The sequence below is a fragment of the Aulonocara sp. 'chitande type north' Nkhata Bay genome, linkage group LG18 (assembly GCF_057382095.1).
Source record: "Aulonocara sp. 'chitande type north' Nkhata Bay isolate Kocher_YH1m ecotype deep benthic linkage group LG18, A_spYH_male_GT1.1, whole genome shotgun sequence".
In the NCBI taxonomy this organism is placed as follows: Eukaryota; Metazoa; Chordata; class Actinopteri; order Cichliformes; family Cichlidae; genus Aulonocara; species Aulonocara sp. 'chitande type north' Nkhata Bay.
Genome location: NC_141361.1, coordinates 6,841,460 through 6,862,641, shown reverse-complemented (window position 1 = coordinate 6,862,641; position 21,182 = coordinate 6,841,460). Strand labels below are relative to the sequence as shown.

Below are 21,182 nucleotides of genomic sequence, written 5' to 3'. Positions count from 1 at the left end.
AGGCCTCCAAGCTAATATTTGTCTCCTTTTTAAAATATAATGTAGGTTATTTAGCTCATCGTGTTGCCTTCCACACTCTTGAAATACACATCTGCCTTAGACTGCAACAAATTAACCTAATTGGTAACAATAAACAGTTGCTGTAGTTTTATAAGAGGTTTTATGTTAAAATGACAAAAACTGTTCACAGTACGAACTCGGGGCAGGTTTACGGGCTGTGTTTTTAGCTGCTTCTTCTTCTTAAAAACTGTACTTGTTCCATCCTGTGTTTCTGGGGCCTCAACTTTTTGAATGTAGTTTCTAACTGTTTATCAGCAGCTGACAGATGTGTTGAATGCTCAGTAGGTTATACAAAGATGTTTTCGGTGGGCTTTTTGGGAGATATGACACTTACCTTGCAACCACAGCATCCAGGGATGGATTTCAGCTGTGAATACAAACTCAACAATAATGCAGGAAATGCATCAAAAATTGTTAAAAGATAAAATTGTCGATATTTGCACCCATTCACCTTCAAGTTTTTTGACAGAACAAAAACCCGCTAAATTCTCTGGGCAGCACAAAAGTCTGCACAACTGTCGTGGTGAAAGTGGCAGACCAACTGACTGACACCGCCATGCCAGCATGGCTAAAAGTAGCTGCTATTTGGCTTTAAAATATCTTAATTTCCATAAAAGTGCTTCCACTGAAAAATAGAACACAAAAGTGTGTCATGTTCAAGTTCAAATTTTTATTCGCCACATGCAGTGGCAGGTGGCCCTGCAGTGGAATGAACCCGCCCCCGACCTTACACACACAACACAGACATCACATGGGGATACAAGTCAGAGAACGGTTGCATTACAGAAAAACCACTGAAATGTACACTACAATGGGAAAGTACAAGAGGGAAAAAAGGGCTATAGGAGGACAGCATGAGAACAGGAAACAAAAAAACTCCTCTGCACAGAAAGCACATAAATGTCCACAGTACAACATTATAGAGCACGTGACCAGCAACAGGGGTGGGTAGGGGATGAGGAGTAATCCTAGGCAACACAGCAGCCATCCTGCCAGTGCGCCGACTCTCCAGCGGGGGCCCAAACCCGACCGTGTTCCCCAGGAGGATACAAGCATCGAAGGCGTTGGAAGGGGAGGGGGGATGAGTGAGTGCTTATCAGTGTAAGTATATGTGTGTGCGTGTCCATAGTTCAGCTGAGATAGTGTCCTTCGCCCTGCCAGGCTAAGTAAGCAGTCTACCAGCCAACCCAGGTGACCTTGCATAGAGTGGGAAGAACAGTCTAAACACAGTTGTTATCAGGGAGTTTTGTTCAGCTCCAGCTATGAGCCCACAGCTGGCGCCAAAAGGATAGCCACATTATGATGGTGGTTTTTCTTTTGTGCGAACAGCTCATGAGAATTTCAAAGCTGTTCTTTAAAACTCCGACACGTTCAGAAACATGAAGACTGTTTTGCCCTGGGGTCATAAGAAGTTTGAAAAAGTGGGTCACAAAGCACGAGACAGTGATACAGGCTGTGAAGCTGTGTTGTGTTTTCCTTGGAGTTCCTTATAAGTTTGCATGCACTTTTACTTCCTTGTTAGGGTTATGCAACTACTTGGTTTAGGAAGGGGATAAAGGCCACCACACCACCTTGATTCTTTTCTGTTTCAGACATTCTGCTGTAGATTTGGGCCAAGCTGTAACTGTAGGACAGACGGCCTAACATTTGACCCTTTTAACATTTTTCTAATTGAACTGTTATGAACTTTAACATTTGACTTGCTAACTGAGGCCTGTAGAGTCTGAAATGTAAATCTTGGGCTTTTCCTCTTTGTATTGCAGAGTTGGATTTTCAGGATGAATTTGCTGGGGTGTCCACTTATGGAAAGACCATCAGCTGATTTGAGTGTGTTTCACTTGTGAGTAATCTTTCTTAGTGCAGTAGAATTACTTCAAACATCTTATAACAAACCCCAGAGTGTCATTTCTATTTTAGATGACTTTATATACTATTTTGAAATGCACTGGAAGCATCAAGTGCTGTGTACGGCAGGCAGGAATGGAAGACCCAAAATCCAGACTCCGGGAGGCAAACATGAACTAAAGACTTAGATTTATTACTTGGTGGCAGGAAAAACAGGAAACAAACTAAACTAGAAATAGTAACAAGGTTTAGACAGGCAGAACATACAGCACAGAATGAGGGAGATCGCAACACGGGACAGAGGGAGACGCTGAGATAAATACACAGAAGGATAACGAGGAAATGAGAACACATGAGGAACACAGCAAATAACCACAACCAGACAGGGGAAGCAAAACTAAACATAACACATGAGACGAGATACCTTCAAAGTAAGAGGAGCAAAACAACAAATCACAGGGGACTACCAAAATAAAACAGGAAGTATGGCTAACACATGCAACGAGAACATGACTGGGGAAACATGGATAACATGACAGGAAGGGGAATACAGAAGGAAACATGAGGGAAATAGGAACTCACAACAAAGACAATCACAGCCACACAGAGGGAGACACAGAGGGCAAAGACACAAGGGGGGAAATACTAACTAATACAAATCTAAACAGGGACAACCTCGGCACTAGAGAATCAACTTAACCAAAGACGACTTAAACATGAGACATAATACAAAATGACATCAAAACACAAGAAAACTCAAAACGCTGGGTCAATGATCCAGGATCGTGACAGGAAGTGAGAGACATGTTCCCTTTTTTTGCCATAACCCTTTTGCATGTGACAAGTATTCATTTATATCACCTTCTCTTTTTTGTGCCATGTATTCATGTCAGTTCATATTCTCTGATAACGGTTTTCACAGTTTGTGTTTAATGAACTCTCTCCCTGAAACAGTGGGAGCCTTTCACTCACTCTTACTCACTTAGTTGCTTCTGTAAAGCTGAATTGTTGATGGCAGCAGAGAAAATGAGACACAAAGATCATAGTTTTGCTTCACTGCATGAGGGAGCCCTCCCTATAGGAGGAAGCTGTAACCGTCTGGGTAATTGGAAAGTAATCTGTTCTTTCTTTTAGTCAGCTCTCTCAACTCAGCTGGGACCTGAATACAAACAAACAGGAACAAGTTTAAAGAAATCTCATCTTGTTGTTGCTTCATGTAAAAATTGGATAAGATGCTCTAGACATTTCATTTTTTAGTACAAATGTTCTTAGCATAATTGTATATTCCTTATACTTTAAAGTGAAAGAAAACTGGTGGTAGGTTGGGGGGATTTTTAGTACCCAAGACCTGGATCACTCCAGCACTGAATCAATGCTTTGAATTAAGGCTTTGAGGCCTCAGTGTTGTCACTGCAGTAGATCAAGCAGTCAATATAATAATCCTGACATGTTTGTATAGTTGCATGTAGATCAAGTGTAAGCATACCACAGGTTATTATTTATTTATTATTTGCTACTACATATGTCATATTAGGTAAACTGACATAAGATTTGATGCCAAGAAGCATTTTTACAACAAAGAAATAAATGACCAGACACAACTTTCCTTACATTTCATACAAAGTTTAGATAGTTTTCCATGTTTTTGTTTGTTTGTTTCAGAAATACTAGAACATGGATTCTCCTTTATCGAGCTATTTCACTGCTAACCTCTAAATCCTCTCATCTCCAGAAACCCTGGATGGATGGATGTTAAGACATTATTACTTTATTGCAACAGCAGAGAGTCCAGCCAAACTGATCATTTCATCAGAGCACATTTTTAACTTTTCAGTGGTTGTTTGTTTTGGGGAACTGAGCAGCAGTTAGCCTGGGAAATAGCTAGCACTAGATTTAAGGAGATAGCAGCATAACTAAAGGCTGGTTTAGCATCACTGCCCTTTTTATTTAAAAATAAAGTTTTATACCCTATATCTTAAAAGTGGCGTTTGGCCTCAATTATGATCTCTAGACCTGAACTCCACGTAAGACTGAATGATGAATAATTCAACATAACACTGGATGAGAGAAATTAAGGCATGCACCCTGGCAAAATAAAAACACAATGAAAGTGAAAAAAAGTGAAAATGAAAAGTGTTGGTTGTTTGTAAATGATGTCGTACTTGCATAGGTCCTGTCTACTCACAGCACTTTCTGCTACATGTCTCATGTACCCAGTCACACACATTCATGCAGCACTTCTATCTGTGCCTGAGGGCTTTAGCCAACATTCACACACGCTGATGGACTTGGGGTTCAGTGTCTTGTCCAAGGATACTTTGGCATGTGGACTGGAGGAAACTGTGGACCAATCCACTGAGCCTGTGACTGGTACCAATTGTACCACCTGAACCACAGCTGGGACAAGATTAAAGCTGCTTAATAAAAGAAAACAGCAAGAGCAAAAAATAAAGAACACTTGGGAAAGTCCGAATAGAGATAACATGTGTTCACTGCTTGAGCCGCAATTTACTAGCTAACCTGAGTGAAGGAAAAGATTTGTCACGATTAACCTCTAAAGTTGGCAGCTCCTTGTAATGAATCATTTGACATTTCCATTTACTGCCAGTCTTTAGTGACTGAAACACTAACATGTGAAATTGGCTGTCAGAATTCACAGTTATGTTCTGCAGCAGATTTTAATCAAACTTCATGCAGCCTGGCGGGCGTTCATCGGCCTTCCTGGTGATTTAATTGGCCAGCACCTTAGCGTGCAAGGTGAATACAGCATGAATCACACAGGCTGCCATAAACAAAGTTACGCCCAAGACACATATTTGAAATTAAAATCAGCTGAGGACCTCGGTGCTGCTGCATACAAACCTCCACACCACGTTATACACCTGAACACCACAGGGCTCATCACGATGAGCCAGACGACTGAAAATATGTTGTTTTTCTTTCTGGAATTAGAGATTGATGTTCTTTAAGTAAGTTTAAAAGTATTTAAGAGATTTTTTTTTACAAATCATTATCAATTCAATTCAGTTTTATTGATATTGCACCAAATCACAACTACAGTTGCATCAATGCCTTTTCTATTGTAAAGTAAAGAACCTACAATAATACAGAAAACAGAGAAAACCCCAACAATCATATGACCTTTATGAGCAAGTGCTTTGGTGACAGTGCTGCTGGGTTTTAATACAGTGAGCCTATAAAAAGGTGTCTGTCTCTGTCATTTCCCATAAATTACTCTTTTTATCTTTAATCTCTTTTTGTGCTACAATCAGAAAGCGGTAAAATATACTTAATAAAGTATAAATAACTTTTTTCATGCAGCTGTACTTAAAGTAAAACAGAAAAGAACGTGACCCAGTTTGGGAAGTTACTTTCTCAATAAAACTTTATCACTGAGTATTAAAAGTTTTGAGGCAGAAGTTGAGGAGACTTTTGCACATCCCCATGCTGCTGCTGTGAACGCTTCATTTTATCAGATGTAGCTTTAACATGACCGTGCCTCTGCAGACGGCTGCAGCTCAACGTCTGCAGGTTTATGGAAAATAAAGGCGTTTACGGCAACAGTTGCTTTAGATCGCGCCTGTCGCATCCAACAAAAAGTCAGCGCCTTTAGCTACAATTAAAGGAAATTTAATCCATCAGCAGGCTTTTGAGAAGCAGCTCAGAGCAGATGAGAAATGTACCGTAGCTGGAGACGACTCAGTGCCTGCTCAGTTTTATGAAAGAAATCTTCAGTCTTTCAGTTCCAGCTGAGGACTCCAGAGGTATAAACATTTGTTTTTTTCCTGGAGCTCAAAGAGTTTGTCAGAGTCAGAAGCCACAGACTACAGACGAGCTCTTTTCTCCTCCAGTCCTATCAGCACATCTCCAGTTTAAAGCTTATACATGAAAATGGAAAGTATTTACTTAAATCCACCTGCTCTGTCAAACTCAGTTCATTCAATAAAAACAAAAACATCAGAATAACTCAAATGATTATGAGATAAATCAGTTAATTTACAGCCAGAAAATTAATCTGCCTCAATTTTTATGACCGAGTTTATTGTTTGAATAGTTTTTCTCTATTTCTGCTTCCTCAAATCTAAATCCTGCAGATTTTCTTTAGTTCTTTGCTTCATTGTGCATGTTGGAGTGTGTACTGCACTGAAGGTTGGATGAAAAAGATCAGTTCCTTAGACCAGCCGGTGAAGAGATTAATTGAGAAAATAAAGAGCAGATTAACCAAATAAGACTTTCCTATAAGGCGAGATCCTTTTTGACCTGCAGGGGCCTAAATTTATCCGCAAGGTATTTTTTTAGGTTGGCTGGAGGAATTTGTAATTAATTAATATTTGTAATTAATTTTTATTTATGTAAAGCATTTTTTCTATTAATACAATATAATCACATCACTTATGTCTTATTTTTTGCAAAAAATCTTTTAAAATTTATTAAATTGTACCTGCACATGTTGTATAGCAATATAATTTTTTCTGATAAAGGCGATGATTATTCCTCATTTATTATATTTAGATCCCTTATAACAAAGGTTTCAAACATAAAGCTCGGGGGCAGAATCAGCCTCCAGAAACTGGAAAATGTGAAATGCATACAATTTTAACATTTATCACTACTAATAATAATAATAATAACAATTTTAGGTTTTCTTGACATTGTAAAGAATCCCCCTTAGTTGCTATTCATACTACACCAAAGAGGTGACAGTTAAACAATTAAAGTTCCTGGGTTTTTTTTCCACTAAATTTTTAATTTATTTCTTTGTCTTTTTTTTTTATAGTGGATTCTTGAAAATAGGACATTATTTTTAAGTTAATGAAAGACTTTATATTTTATAATTACAGGACAGTCTGGGGAATCAACTAAAAGAACTTGTCTGTAATTTTACACATTAATCGTGCAGCTTCACATGTCCGGCCCACTTATGATCAAAGTTACCTGTAAGTGACCCACAGTGTAAAATGAGTTTGTCTTATAGATTCTGTGACATGATTAGTAATACTCAGTAACATCCATCAACCTCGGGTTTCACTGGGCAAAAGGCAGCGTTCACCCTGCACAGGGTTAACACACAGTGACAGAATAGAAAAGAAACAATAGAAAATATTTGACACAGAGCACTATGGTTACAGGTTTTGTCTCACCTTCCTTGACTGAAAATAGGAGGCCTGGTGCTCTGGCTCTGCAGGGATGACATGAAACATTGAACAGACTGCACCCCGGCAGCTTTGGAAACTCCTGTTTTGGATGGTTTGACACATGAACCAGAAGCTTCTGCATGCATGGACACTGGAGGCACCAGCCTGAGGTTTGATAACACAAGACCATCATTCTGCCCTAGAAACAGGAAGATAATCTGAAGTTACCTTCAGGTGCTTTTAAGAGACTCTTCAAGTGGAATCTGAAAACTGAACTTTACAGAATACCTTTCAATGAAAAAGGTTAATGTCTGACTGTCATGCTCCTGGGAATTTGACCCAGGTTTTTGAGTTTGTTGGACATTTTATTCATTCTTCAGAATTATGAAATAGTTAGGTTCAGGTTTTGAGAGCCTCTGAGTTTTGTTGCTTATGTTTCTAGTTGGTTCCTTTTTCTGTTCATGTTTGTCCCCTTTTCATGTCTAGTGTGTATTTGTCTCATCTTTGTGTTGTCTTTAGTCTCTCCTGTTGTCGTCTCTCTGTCTCTCTATCATCTGTGTTTTGTCCTTTTGTCTCCAGGTCTGTTTATTCCCCAGTATCAAGCTTACATGTCTGAGTCTCAGTGTGCATCACTTGCTGCTTTATTTTGTTCGTTTTCTGTCTCCTATAGCTGAGCCACATTTAGTCATGCCAACATATTAAACGAACAATATTTGTCTCTTATATGATACATCTATATATACACTGTCAAAGATACTTGTCTTTGAGTGAATATTTAAGGTGATAGGAAATATAAATAACTGCAACTTGAATCTTTACTGAAGCTCAGTATTTGACACAGAGTTCAAACTCACTGCTGTAATAACTAATAATGATTAATATAATAACTTTAATATTGGCCATATTATATTTACATTACCAAAGTGAGATGACTTTAGTCTCATGAACAACATTAGCTAATTGTTATTTACTAGCTAATCTTAAAATGACCGTTCAGTACAGAAATGAAGCCCAACAATCATGTTTTACAGTCCTGTGGTCTCAGCCTCAGATACTTATTAAATCACACAGAGCTCATGTAGAAACAAATGAACAAAATATCTTCTCCTTCATTTCTGTCAAACAAAGCTGAATGAAACGTTTCCAGCTGTTAGTATCATGGTTGCTAGGCAACCTGGGCAGCGCGACGGAGGCTTTAACAAGCCTACAAGCCTCGCACTTCCGGTCTTAGCGGTCTTTGAGTACGCGGACCTTGAGGACCGTTAAGGCTGCCTACTTTATTGGGATACAGCCCTTGTCATGAGCTCACGCTTGCTGTGTGTCTTGTCTGTGTTGTAGTCTAGCTTCCTAGTGAAGTTCTTTGTACTATGGTTTCCTGCAAGTCCAGCAATAAAGCTGCCTTTTAGGTTCACTTCTGCATCTGAGTATCTGCATGTTGGGTTTATGCCTCTGTCTGCTGCACAGCACATCATGACCAAGACAGTGTTAAATTATTGAAACTGTTCCCTGCTGTTGGTGGAGGTTTTGTCCACAATATGGAGTTACTGAAGGTCACAAAACATACTTTCATAAAACAAAAACATGTAAAAATAGATTAAATATTTCACTGACACTTGAGAGTAGCAATACACCTTAAAAGTGTCGATTCACTTTTAGACACTGATTAACAGAAGAGACGTGTAAAGACTTTTGGGAGGTTTTTGAGAAATGTGAATTTGTGAAACCTGTTTGCTATGGGGATGTTTCTCAGGTGGTGAAATTGGATGAATATTTGGCTTTGCCCTCAAAAAAAAGTTTTATTGCCAAAAAATATTTAACTTACCAAAGAATTTCTCCTCAGTTTTCTATTTAAATATATAAAGTAGGAGAATTTGCAAAATAACAGAAAAATGTTCAAGTTCAATGTGAAAACAAAAATGTTAAAGTGAAAAAAACGCAGTTCTCTGTCCTTGCAGTGAGTTTCCATCTTTAGCAAACTGTTATTAATCTGTATTTAAGTTCATTTTGTCTGAGGATCTCCTCACCATGAAATAATCATTCGATCAGGAGCTGGGTCTCAGGTCGGACTAGAGGTTTGTTTTGATGCCGTTTTATTACTTACAAGCTAATATCGCCATCTGGTGGTTATACAGTTTATGACAAAGGTTAATGCTTGTCATTTAAAGACTGCTTCCAAAAGAGGACTGAAGAGTCGTTTAGCTTCTAGTTTAATCGGCTTTGCTGTGCAATCTTTGCTGCCAACAGTGTAACATTTAAGATGTACATGAAAGTTAATGGGTAATTATGATGATCTTTACCACAAAGATTTTAAATGAAAGAATAAACAAAGGGCATGAAAACTGATTCTTATGTCTACTGTGTATCTTCAGTGTGAATGTTGAGTTATATTTGAGTGTCTGCATTTAAAGCACATATTAATGTATTGCTTCGAAATCCATGGAGGTACACAGGAAACATTACTAAAGAATGTAGAATTAGAACACTATCTGTATTTGTTTTTTAAATAGTTTTACATATATTTTATTATTTAAAAAAAAAAATCAAGACATCAAGCTTGCTGCCTGTCTTGTACAGTAATCTCATTTGAACATAGGTTTGATTTAGTGGAGTCAGTTGTTCCCATGCATCATTCTGTAAGTGTGAGAATGAACTAAGATTAGAAAATGTCAAAATATAAAGTTTGATTTATTTTTATTCATCACAGCATCCTAAACTTTGCTGAACTTTTTGAAATATAAAATGAACTCGCTGAGTGTTGACTGTCACATTTCAAGGCACCAAGTAAAGATAAACTATTAAACTTTAACTGGGTCAGACTTGTTACTGCATGTTGTAATCACACATAACACACCCTGCATCATGTGATTGGCTCTTGGTCGCTCTGTAAGAATATTTCTTTCGTGCCTCCCTTCACAGATGTGTCTGTATCAGGATGGGTCTAAACAACATGGTGTAAATGCAGTTGCTGATGAGCCTCATTTCCTGTAGGAGGTGAACAAGAGCAGAGATCTGTTTCCCTTCAGAGCACAGAGGTTGTTTCTGTTCAGAGGAAGTGAAACTGTCTGACAGTCACTGAGAGACGGTGAAACGGCACAGCACATGAATCAAATGGATCAAACAAAATTCTGCTGTTCAGTCTGTTTGGATCTACTGAAGGATCCGGTGGCTATTCCCTGTGGACACAGCTACTGCATGAACTGTATTAAAAGCTTCTGGGATGAAGAGGAAAAGAAGAAAATCTACAGCTGCCCTCAGTGCAGACAGACTTTCACAGCGAGGCCTGTCCTGGTGAAAAACACCATGTTAGCAGATTTAGTGGAGGAGCTGAAGAAGACTGGACTCCAAGCTGCTCCTGCTGATCACTGCTATGTTGGACCTGAAGATGTGGCCTGTGATCTGTGCTCTGGCATGAAGCTAAAAGCCGTGAAATCCTGTCTGATGTGTTTGGTCTCTTACTGTGAGAAACACCTTCAGCCTCATTATGATTCACCTACATTCAAGAAACACAAGCTGGTGGAGCCCTCCAAGAAGCTCCAGGAGAACATCTGCTCTCGTCATGATGAGGTGATGAAGATGTTCTGCCGTACTGATCAGCAGAGTATCTGTTATCTCTGCTCTGTGGATGAACATAAAGGCCACGACACAGTCTCAGCTGCAGCAGAAAGGACTGAGAGGCAGAGAGAGCTGGAGGTGAGTCGACAAAACATCCAGCAGAGAATCCAGGACAGAGAGAAAGATGTGAAGCTGCTTCAACAGGAGGTGGAGGCCATCAATCAGTCTGCTGATCAAACAGTGGAGCACAGTGAGAAGATCTTCACTGAGCTGATCCATCTCATCCAGAAAAGAAGCTCTGATGTGAAGCAGCAGATCAGATCCCAGCAGGAAACTGAAGTGAGTCGAGTCAAAGAGCTTCAGGAGAAGCTGGAGCAGGAGATCACTGAGCTGAAGAGGAAAGATGCTGAGCTGAAGCAGCTCTCACACACAGAGGATCACATCCAGTTTCTACACAACTACCCCTCACTGTCAGCACTCAGTGAGTCTACAGACTCATCCAGCATCAATATCCGTCCTCTGAGCTACTTTGAGGATGTGACAGCAGCTGTGTCAGAGGTCAGAGATAAACTACAGGACATTCTGAGAGAGGAATGGACAAACATCTCACTGACAGTCACTGAAGTGGATGTTTTACTGTCACGACCAGAGCCAAAGACCAGAGCTGGATTCTTAAAATATTCACGTGAAATCACACTGGATCCAAACACAGCAAACACACAGCTGTTATTATCAGAGGGGAACAGAAAAGTGCAAGCAGTGATTCAACAACAGTCTTATTCTGATCATCCAGACAGATTCACTTATTGGTTTCAGGTCCTGAGTAGAGAGAGTCTGACTGGACGTTGCTACTGGGAGGTGGAGTGGAGAGGGAGAGGAGTTTATGTAGCAGTCGTATACAAGAATATCAGCAGAAAAGGAGAGGGTAATGAATGTGGATTTGGACATAATGACAAATCTTGGGTATTACATTGTGACAACAACAGTTATACATTTTTGTACAACAACATCCAAACTCCTGTCTCAGGTCCTCGTTCCTCCAGAGTAGGAGTGTACCTGGATCACAGAGCAGGTATTTTGTCCTTCTACAGCGTCTCTGAAACCATGACTCTCCTCCACAGAGTCCAGACCACATTCACTCAGCCGCTCTATGCTGGACTTTGGGTTCACTATTATGGAGACACAGCTGAGTTGATTAAGCTCAAATAGACTGAAGTCTTTCATATTGTGTGTTTAAATCTGTGTTTTAGTTTCATTTTATTTTCTCTCCATCATTTCTGCACAGAGATCAGCTGTCAGTCAAACATTATGGGTGGTACCTCCACATCTTCTAGTTGTTCTCTTGATGTTTCTGAGTTTTTAAAGGAGATCTTTCCTGTGACTGTTTATGGAGGCTATCACTGCTCATCATCATTTTGATTTACTAAAATATTTCTCCACATGAAAATGTAAACTTCTCTATCCTCTAAATGTTTCTGGAATATTTGTCTTGAAAAATGTCGACATTTCTCTTTATGAGTATGGCCGACCATGTGTGTGTGTTTGTGTTTGTTTTTGTCAAAATCATCAAACAAATGAGGAAAAACTGTGATTTTAATGAATGAATTCATATATTGTGTTGATGTTTTATTGTGTGAATAAACTGGAAGGTTTGACTATAAATCAAACTTTGAACAACGTCTTTTCTTCTGTCTTCATTCCAGGATCTCACTCAAATCTGATGCAGAAAATATGAAACTAATCTGAGAGAATAACTGAAGCAGTTTTCCTCCTGAAGCATCACAAAGTTCAGAGTTCATGTTTAGAGCAGAAGATTCAGCAGTCGCTCTGTGACCTTTCAACTATCTTCACTACAGTATTAGTCAATGTCAAGTCAAAAGAAACTTTATTGTAATCTCTACTATATCTGGTGCAGCATACAGGGAGACAAGACTATGGGGCTCTGGTTAGATCAGTGCAAAAAAGGCAATAAATAGATAAAGAAAGGAGAAGAAAATAAATAAAAGCTTAAGTCTAAGGTGATCAAGAAACTTCTCAATTAGAATTTACAGTTTGGAGTTTAAAGTGACCAGTGTAGCAGCTTGTAAACCTGGAGTAAATAAATGTCCATAGAGCAGCATGTCTTACAGAGGCAGTGGTGTGTAAAGTGCAAAAGAGTCGGTTAGCAGTTTGTGTGGGGGAGAGAGGGAGTTCACGAGTCTGAGGGCTTGTGGGAAAAAGCTATTCTGCAGTCTGGGGGATCAGGCCCCGATGCTGCAGTAGTGTCTGCAGGATGGAAGGAGAGAAAAGAGTACATGTGAGGGGTGAGAGGGGTCAAGCACGATGCTGGAGGCTTTACTGATGCAGCGGTTTTGTAGCAGAGGGAGAGATGTTCCGATGATCTTGGCAGCTGCTTTAACAATGCATTGTAGTTTGCTAAGATCACCAGCATTGCAGTTGCCAAACCACACGGAGATGCAGCTGGTCAGAACACTCTCAATGGTGCTCTGTAGAACGTGGTGAGGATGGGAGGAGTGAGGTTGGCCCGCTTCAGGCGTCTCAGGAAGTGGAAGCGCTGCTGGGCCTTTTTTTGGTGATGGGGGTGGTGTTGGTGGTCCAGGTGAGGTTGTCTGAGATGTGAACTCCCAGGAACGTGATGCTGGTAACAGTCTCTACCGTGGAACCACGGATGCTGAGTGATGTGTGAGTGGAGTCTTCCTGAAGTCGACAATCATCTCCTTACACTTGTTAACAACAAATCATTTCAAATGAAGTCTATTACAGTTTAACAACTAGTTGATGTGTACAGTGAAACAGTCATGTGACCACAGAACAGCTGAAGACTTAACTGAGGTGAGGATGACACTCAGTGTTTAAAAGGTCACTTTCTGTTGTGTTCAAAGATTTCCTTCAGATATGGTCTTTAATCAGTAAAGCCAGTGATACAGCAGTGTCATTAGCTGTGTTATTGGCACCAGGCTGTGTTTATGTATGTGTTTAATTCTGTCTGAGGATGTCTTCAGCATGAAATGATCATTTGGACACAAGTGCACAGACGGAGTCGAGCTGTTTACTGCTGATGAGGAAGGAAAATAGTCTGTTGGATATTAATACAAATTCATAAGCCTGAAAACAATGTAAATACACTGCGAAATTGTTTTAAATTGGTTATTTTTCATGTTGCATTAATGGTTGTAATTTGATTCAAGAGAACTGCGATCTGTACATCAGTAATCGGCTAGTAAGTCTTTTCTGGGATCGATTGGTAATGGCTTCTTTCTCTACCAGGGGGCTTTCGCGCGCTCTCTCCTCATTACAAAACTAATGCAGAAGAGAAGCATCTCAAAATCACCCTCGTCATTCTTTCCTCCGTGTTTTAAGGTAATGGTGGTCAAAACATGATATTTTATACTCTGTACGTTGTTGAGATATTTTATAGGTAGTCTTTCGTTATTTTGTGAGCTTCAGAAACATTTTATTATAGATTTTTAGTGGGTAGACCGCGGTTTTGAGCCTCAGTTGCACAATGGCCATTAAGCTAACGGCAGAAGCTACAAACGTTTCTATTGTTATCTATTTTGTACAGAAACATGTTCAGATACAAATAGTAAGCACTCAATTGTTATTTTTGGGTTATTAATTAGCTCTTTCTTCCACTGTGTGACATTGAGCAGTACGCAATGTGAATTACTTATGTTCATTTTTCATTGCATTAAACTACTGCATGAGAGAATCACTTGAAAATCACTCGTAATTTCCCCTCTGCTTTCAGGGGTGTAACATAACTGCGCAATACAGCTGCAGTGAGCAAAGCTTTGGATGTCCAGTTAAGAAATTAAAATACTAAAGCTAAGTAGGTGAAGCAAGCATGCAGTTAATGACTTTTTTACACCACAGTACACTTGGCATTAGGGCTGCCAAGATTAGTCGACTAGTCATTATTACGTCGTTTATCAAAATCGTAAACCACTAATTTAATAGTCGACGCGTCGTTTGAAGCTTTGTAAGATCCTGAAAGACAGGAATAAGCAGTAGGATTTAAGAGTGTAATAACGGACTGAAACAGAAGATGGCAGCAATGCATGTTCAAGCATGCCAGCTGCCGTTAAAGGCAAAAGAAGAAGAAGCAGTCTCCGGCATCGTAGCTCTGTCCAAATTCAGGAGCGGCATCCTTCGGAGGCCGCATTTGTAGGCCGATTGCGTTACAGCGACGCGACGAAGGCTCCGACAAATGCGTCGTCCTTTTCCCTGGATTTGGAGGATGGGTCATGCTAGTGCAGTAAGCTGTGCGTCCAATGGATGCATGGTCTGATCAGTCAACTAATCGCAAAAATAATCGGTGACTAGTCGACGATCAAAATGATCAAGCCCTACTTGGCACTGGTCATTTGTATAATAATTCTTACATAATGAGTAAAACATATGTTTGATTTATTGTAGACAGTTGTTCCCATGCTTATTTTGAGAAAAAGTCAACACGTGAGATTAGTTGTTTCAAGAAAAACTGCCATGGCTGCTGTACCCTCTACAAAATGCCTTGTTTAGATGAGTTAAGAGTGTAACAAATTCATCCTGTTTAATCCACAAGGGCAGAGGTGTCAAAGTCCTGAAACTTTTACATGTGTCCCTGCTGCAACACACCTGAATAAAATGAGTAGGTCATTAGCAAGAGTCTTGACTACATGCTGAGGTGGGAACCCCTAAACCTCAACATTTTTAACTTAACATTCAGCAATTATTTCAACTCAAAACGTTCAGTTATCAGCATTCACACTGCAGTTTCTTCAGAAAATGCATTTTCTAGTTTGAAATAAATGAAAGTGTTGGGAAAAAATGTACTTCAACAATAAAAATGCTTATATTGTGCCACGTTCATTCATGAGCTGCTATAACATGAATCTAATGGCTGAATTGTCACCTCAGTATGCAGTCAGGGCTCTTGCTAATTAATCTAATTTTATTGAGGTGTGTTGGAGCAGCGACACATGTAAAAGTTTCAGGACCTCAAGGACTGGAGTTTTGACACCTGTGCACAAGGGTGTAACCAGCGTTATCATGGAGCGCTTTATTATTATCTCAAAAGGTACTATACCAATAAAGTTTTACCTTACTTAAATCATCGCCACAAGGCATTTCGTATAGGCTAAGTTACTAGTTAACAAGGTTAGCTAGGTCACAGTTTTAACTGCATATTGTAAATCAAACATAACAAACCCTGGCACTGATGAAATAAGCATTTATGACTTGTTGTTGCCTCCCTTCACAGATGTGTCTGTATCAGGATGGGTCTAAACAACATGGTGTAAATGCAGTTGCTGGTGAGCCTCATTTCCTGTAGGAGGTGAACAAGAGCAGAGATCTGTTTCCCTTCAGAGCACAGAGGTTGTTTCTGTTCAGAGAAAGTCAAACTGTCGGACAGTCACTGAGAGACGGTGAAACGGCACAGCACATGAATCAAATGGATCAAACAAAATTCTGCTGTTCAGTCTGTTTGGATCTACTGAAGGATCCGGTGACTATTCCCTGTGGACACAGCTACTGCATGAACTGTATTAAAAGCTTCTGGGATGGAGAGGAAAACAGGAAAATCTACAGCTGCCCTCAGTGCCGGAGGACTTTCACACCGAGGCCTGTCCTGATGAAAAACACCATGTTAGCAGATTTAGTGGAGGAGCTGAAGAAGACTGGACTCCAAGCTGCTCCTGCTGATCACTGCTATGCTGAACCTGAAGATGTGGCCTGTGATGTCTGCACTGGAAGAAAAATGAAAGCCTTCAGGTCCTGTTTATTCTGTCTGGCATCTTACTGTGAGAAACACCTTCAGCCACATTATGAAGTAGCTCCATTAAAGAAACACAAGCTGGTGGAGCCCTCCAAGAAGCTCCAAGAGAACATCTGCTCTCGTCATGATGAGGTGATGAAGATGTTCTGCCGTACTGATCAGCAGAGTATCTGTTATCTCTGCTCTGTGGATGAACATAAAGGCCACGACACAGTCTCAGCTGCAGCAGAAAGGACTGAGAGGCAGGGAGAGCTGGAGGTGAGTCGACAAAACATCCAGCAGAGAATCCAGGACAGAGAGAAAGATGTGAAGCTGCTTCAACATGATGTGGAGGCCATCAATCAGTCTGCTGATCAAACAGTGGAGCACAGTGAGAAGATCTTCACTGAGCTGATCCATCTCATCCAGAAAAGAAGCTCTGATGTGAAGCAGCAGATCAGATCCCAGCAGGAAACTGAAGTGAGTCGAGTCAAAGAGCTTCAGGAGAAGCTGGAGCAGGAGATCACTGAGCTGAAGAGGAAAGATGCTGAGCTGAAGCAGCTCTCACACACAGAGGATCACATCCAGTTTCTACACAACTACCCCTCACTGTCAGCACTCAGTGAGTCTACAGACTCATCCAGCATCAATATCCGTCCTCTGAGCTACTTTGAGGATGTGACAGCAGCTGTGTCAGAGGTCAGAGATAAACTACAGGACATTCTGAGAGAGGAATGGACAAACATCTCACTGACAGTCACTGAAGTGGATGTTTTACTGTCACAACCAGAGCCAAAGACCAGAGCTGGATTCTTAAAATATTCATGTGAAATCACACTGGATCCAAACACAGCAAACAAATGTCTGTTATTGTCAGAGGGGAACAGAAAAGTAACATTAATGAATCAACAACAGTCTTATTCTGATCATCCAGACAGATTCACTAACAGGCGTCAGGTCCTGAGTAGAGAGAGTCTGACTGGACGTTGTTACTGGGAGGTGGAGTGGAGAGGGGAAGGAGGTTATGTAGCAGTCGCATACAAGAATATCAGCAGAAAAGGAGGTGAATGTTTGTTTGGACATAATGACAAATCTTGGTCATTAGATTGTAACAACAACAACAGTTATACATTTCGGTACAACAACATCCAAACTCCTGTCTCAGGTCCTTGTTCCTCCAGAGTAGGAGTGTACCTGGATCACAGAGCAGGTATTTTGTCCTTCTACAGCGTCTCTGAAACCATGACTCTCCTCCACAGAGTCCAGACCACATTCACTCAGCCGCTCTATGCTGGACTCTGGTTTCACTATTATGGAGACACAGCTGAGTTGATTAAGCTCAAATAGACTGAAGTCTTTCATATTGTGGGTTTAAATCTGTATTTTAGTTTCATTTTATTTTCTCTCCATCATTTCTGCACAGAGATCAGCTGTCAGTCAAACATTATGGGTGGTACCTCCACATCTTCTAGTTGTTCTCTTGATGTTTCTGAGTTTTTAAAGGAGATCTTTCCTGTGACTGTTTATGGAGGCTATCACTGCTCATCATCATTTTGATTTACTAAAATATTTCTCCACATGAAAATGTAAACTTCTCTATCCTCTAAATGTTTCTGGAATATTTGTATTGAAAAATGTCGACATTTCTCTTTATGAGTATGGCAGACCATGTGTGTGTGTTTGTGTTTGTTTTTGTCAAAATCATCAAAGAAATGAGGAAAAACTGTGATTTTAATGAATGAATTCATATATTGTGTTGATGTTTTATTGTGTGAATAAACTGGAAGGTTTGACTATAAATCAAACTTTGAACAAAGTCTTTTCTTCTGTCTTCATTCCAGGATCTCACTCAAATCTGATGCAGAAAATATGAAACTAATCTGAGAGAATAACTGAAGCAGTTTTCCTCCTGAAGCATCACAAAGTTCAGAGTTCATGTTTAGAGCAGAAGATTCAGCAGTCGCTCTGTGACCTTTCAACTTTCTTCACTAAAACAGCTTCATTACAGAGAAACAAGTCACATTTTCTTGATGTTCTTAAGTCCTTTCAAATGTTTTTAATGGTCCTTGAATGCAGCATCAGTGTCGCAGGTTTAAAAGGTCACTTTCTGTTGTGTTCAAAGATTTCCTTCAGATATGGTCTTTAATCAGTAAAGCCAGTGATACAGCAGTGTCATTAGCTGTGTTATTGGCACCAGGCTGTGTTCATGTATGTATTTAATTCTGTCTGAGGATGTCTTCAGCATGAAATGATCATTTGCTCAGCTGCTGTGTCTCATCTCTTATCAGACATTGGTTGGAACAGAGTTTTGTTGCTGACCATCTGACAAGAGGGTGAAGAAAAGCTTCAGGCTTCATTTGGACACTACGTTGGACAGAAGTCTCCACAAAAATGACTCAGAAACACAAATATTATTAATGAAAGTCCAAATGTCAAAAAGGGGTCATACATGATCCTGAGAAATGTCCTTGAACATTTGAACATGAGTCAGAGGGTTGTCAGGTTTCTACACTGCATCGTGGCATCAAGCCTGAGATGTCTGTGGAAACAAGTATGGAGGACACAAATGCACAGACGCAGTCGAGCTGTTTACTGCTGATGAGGAAGGAAAATAGTCTGTTGGATATTAAAGCAGCATTTATTAGAGTAAGAACAGATACTTGTGTCCTTCATTTGATCCCCGTCAATTTACAGAAGACTTAAGGACCCTTTGACTTCTAACATACAGCTGCATGTTTACAATTTTATTATTGATTTATTTATTTCTAGCAAAGCGAGACTTTACTGATTAAAGACATATAATCAGACATATTACTGTTACTCTCTGAAAAAGACTCACATAAAGCAGATTTATCACAAGCAAACATCAAGACACATCCTTCATGGCTTAAAGTTGCAGTGGGACTCTTTCGCCATCTGGTGGTTGTAACAGTTATGACAACTGTTCCTGCATATATGTCCCTCCTCAGTGTGAAGAAGACTGGACTCCAAGCTGCTCCTGCTGATCACTGCGTGTTCCTCCTGTGTCTAAAATCTATTTCCATTATGAATCAGGAAACTGTTTGCACCAATCATAAAGCCAATAAAATACGTCACACACTAAGAAATAACAAAAAGGAATTGTGCATTTCAAGGAGATTTTTCCCTCGTTTTTTGAAATCATAAGAATACAAACTAATGCAAGACTGTCATGTTTTCATAAGTTTGTAGAGACACTGTTCTGTTGTATTCTAGGACATCAGTCACTTTTTAAATGCATGCTACTCCTCATCATCATCAGCATCATCATCATCATAATCATCATCAGCACCCAAGACCTCCTTTTAATCTTTGTTTTGTTATTTTTCAGAGTTCAGGAGACGTTCTTATGGGATTTCCACAGTGTACAAGTACTGTTTATGTCACACAGTGGAAAATTGTGTTTTTATATTTTGTTTTGGATCAGACTGTGTTGGTACAGGGTGTCGATTTTATTTGCATGATTTTATTGTAATAGTGATATTGCATGTTTGTTTATTGATATTCCTATTGCATGATTTCATCTCTATATTTATAGTGTGTGTTTAGTGTTGATTGAACAATATGTTTTTTTATTATTCCACTGTGGATTAAGCGGACAATTTTAGACACCTGTGAGGTGGGGGCGTTCCCCGAGGTGGCCTATCAGCCACCAAACTGACTTAAGGGAGATGGTAAGCGCAGAGACAAAAAAAAGAGAGAGACACACGAAAAGTGGAGAGCTGGAAAACAAAACGTGTGCAAGCCAGCATATGAACAGAAGGACCTCCGGCCTGACTGTGGGGCGCCACGAGACATTCGGCGATCGGCCAGCATAACCCGGCGATCCAGTCCCGACGGACAGAATAGCGACCGTGGGAGGCGACGCGTGAAATCCACAGTAGGGCAGGGGTACGCCTCTGCCTGCATCTGGCGGAGCTACGAGGGAGGCCGTGCGAGGAGGTGGAGAGTGGCTGGACTGCACGATTGCGCACAGTCAGGTGGAGATAGGAGCCTCCTCCCTGGTCTTCTGCTGTCGAGAGTCCACATCCCGGAAGAGGAGTCCCTCTCCTGTCTCTCTCAGCTCAGGAGAATTTGCCCGTGTGTTGCTGGACTGGGAGAATTAGGACCCTGGGGGGAGTTTTTAGTATAGGGAAAAACATTCATTTAGCTTTGTATTTTTAGCGTTTAATCATTCCTGCCGGCAGGGTTTTTAGCGGGTTGTAAACACTATTTTTTATTGTATACGGGGATTTTAGCTTGTATTTGGGGTTCAGATTGTGTTTTATCCTGAAAATAAATGGTGTGTTTGAAGCCAGCTAAGTTTCTGTGCTCTGAGCGCTGACCCACTCACTCCCCTTTCTGCTTGTATAGGCGTGGTGGTGAAGACTTAGTTCCACCAGTTTAGCGGCTACATAATTTTGGCGTTTGTCGACAGGATACAAGTTTGGGGAGCAGTGTTCAGCACCTGGAGTGCAGATATAGAGATGATGATGCCAGTGTATCCGGGTGCCCCTTGGGTACCAAAATATAAGGGTCCTGAAACAGATGTTTCATATGGTGACTGGAAAGAACAAATACAAGGTTTATTGAATGCTCAAGAAATAGCCGAGGCCCGGAAAGTAGAAATTTTAATTGGGGCTTTAAGCGGTGAGGCAAAGCGTCAAGTAAGCGTGTTAGAAGAAAAAGATAGAGACCAGATTAGGAAAATATTCGCATATCTAGATTCTCTATATGGTGACAATACCTCCCTAGCGGTTTTGAGGTCGCAGTTTTTTAGCTGTATACAAAAACAAAATGAGTCGGTAAAATCTTTTACCTTAAGGTTGAGGGAGTTGCACTGCAGGCTACAA

At 40.3% G+C, this 21,182-nt stretch overlaps 1 protein-coding gene across 1 annotated transcript; it reads left to right on the top strand.

Annotated features, from left to right (window-relative positions):
• Positions 1–10,098: 10,098 nt before the first annotated feature.
• Positions 10,099–18,115, top strand: LOC147307888 (uncharacterized). The gene is made up of 3 exons (XM_086271982.1): positions 10,099–11,791; positions 13,053–13,191; positions 15,910–18,115. The coding sequence occupies exons 1-3, from the start codon at positions 10,140–10,142 to the stop codon at positions 17,677–17,679; spliced, it is 3,561 nt and encodes a 1,186-aa protein (XP_086128108.1). The 5' UTR covers positions 10,099–10,139; the 3' UTR covers positions 17,680–18,115.
• Positions 18,116–21,182: the final 3,067 nt, after the last annotated feature.

What these genes read in the sequence shown, in the direction of transcription:
- LOC147307888 (XM_086271982.1), top strand. Translation starts at nt 10,140, where the DNA reads ATGAATCAAATGGATCAAACAAAATTCTGCTGTTCAGTCTGTTTGGAT. An exon ending in GACACAGCTGAGTTGATTAA is followed by an intron (nt 11,792 to 13,052) that starts GCTCAAATAGAC and finishes ACGGAGATGCAG; the next exon opens with CTGGTCAGAACACTCTCAAT. An exon ending in GGGTGGTGTTGGTGGTCCAG is followed by an intron (nt 13,192 to 15,909) that starts GTGAGGTTGTCT and finishes CATTTCCTGTAG; the next exon opens with GAGGTGAACAAGAGCAGAGA.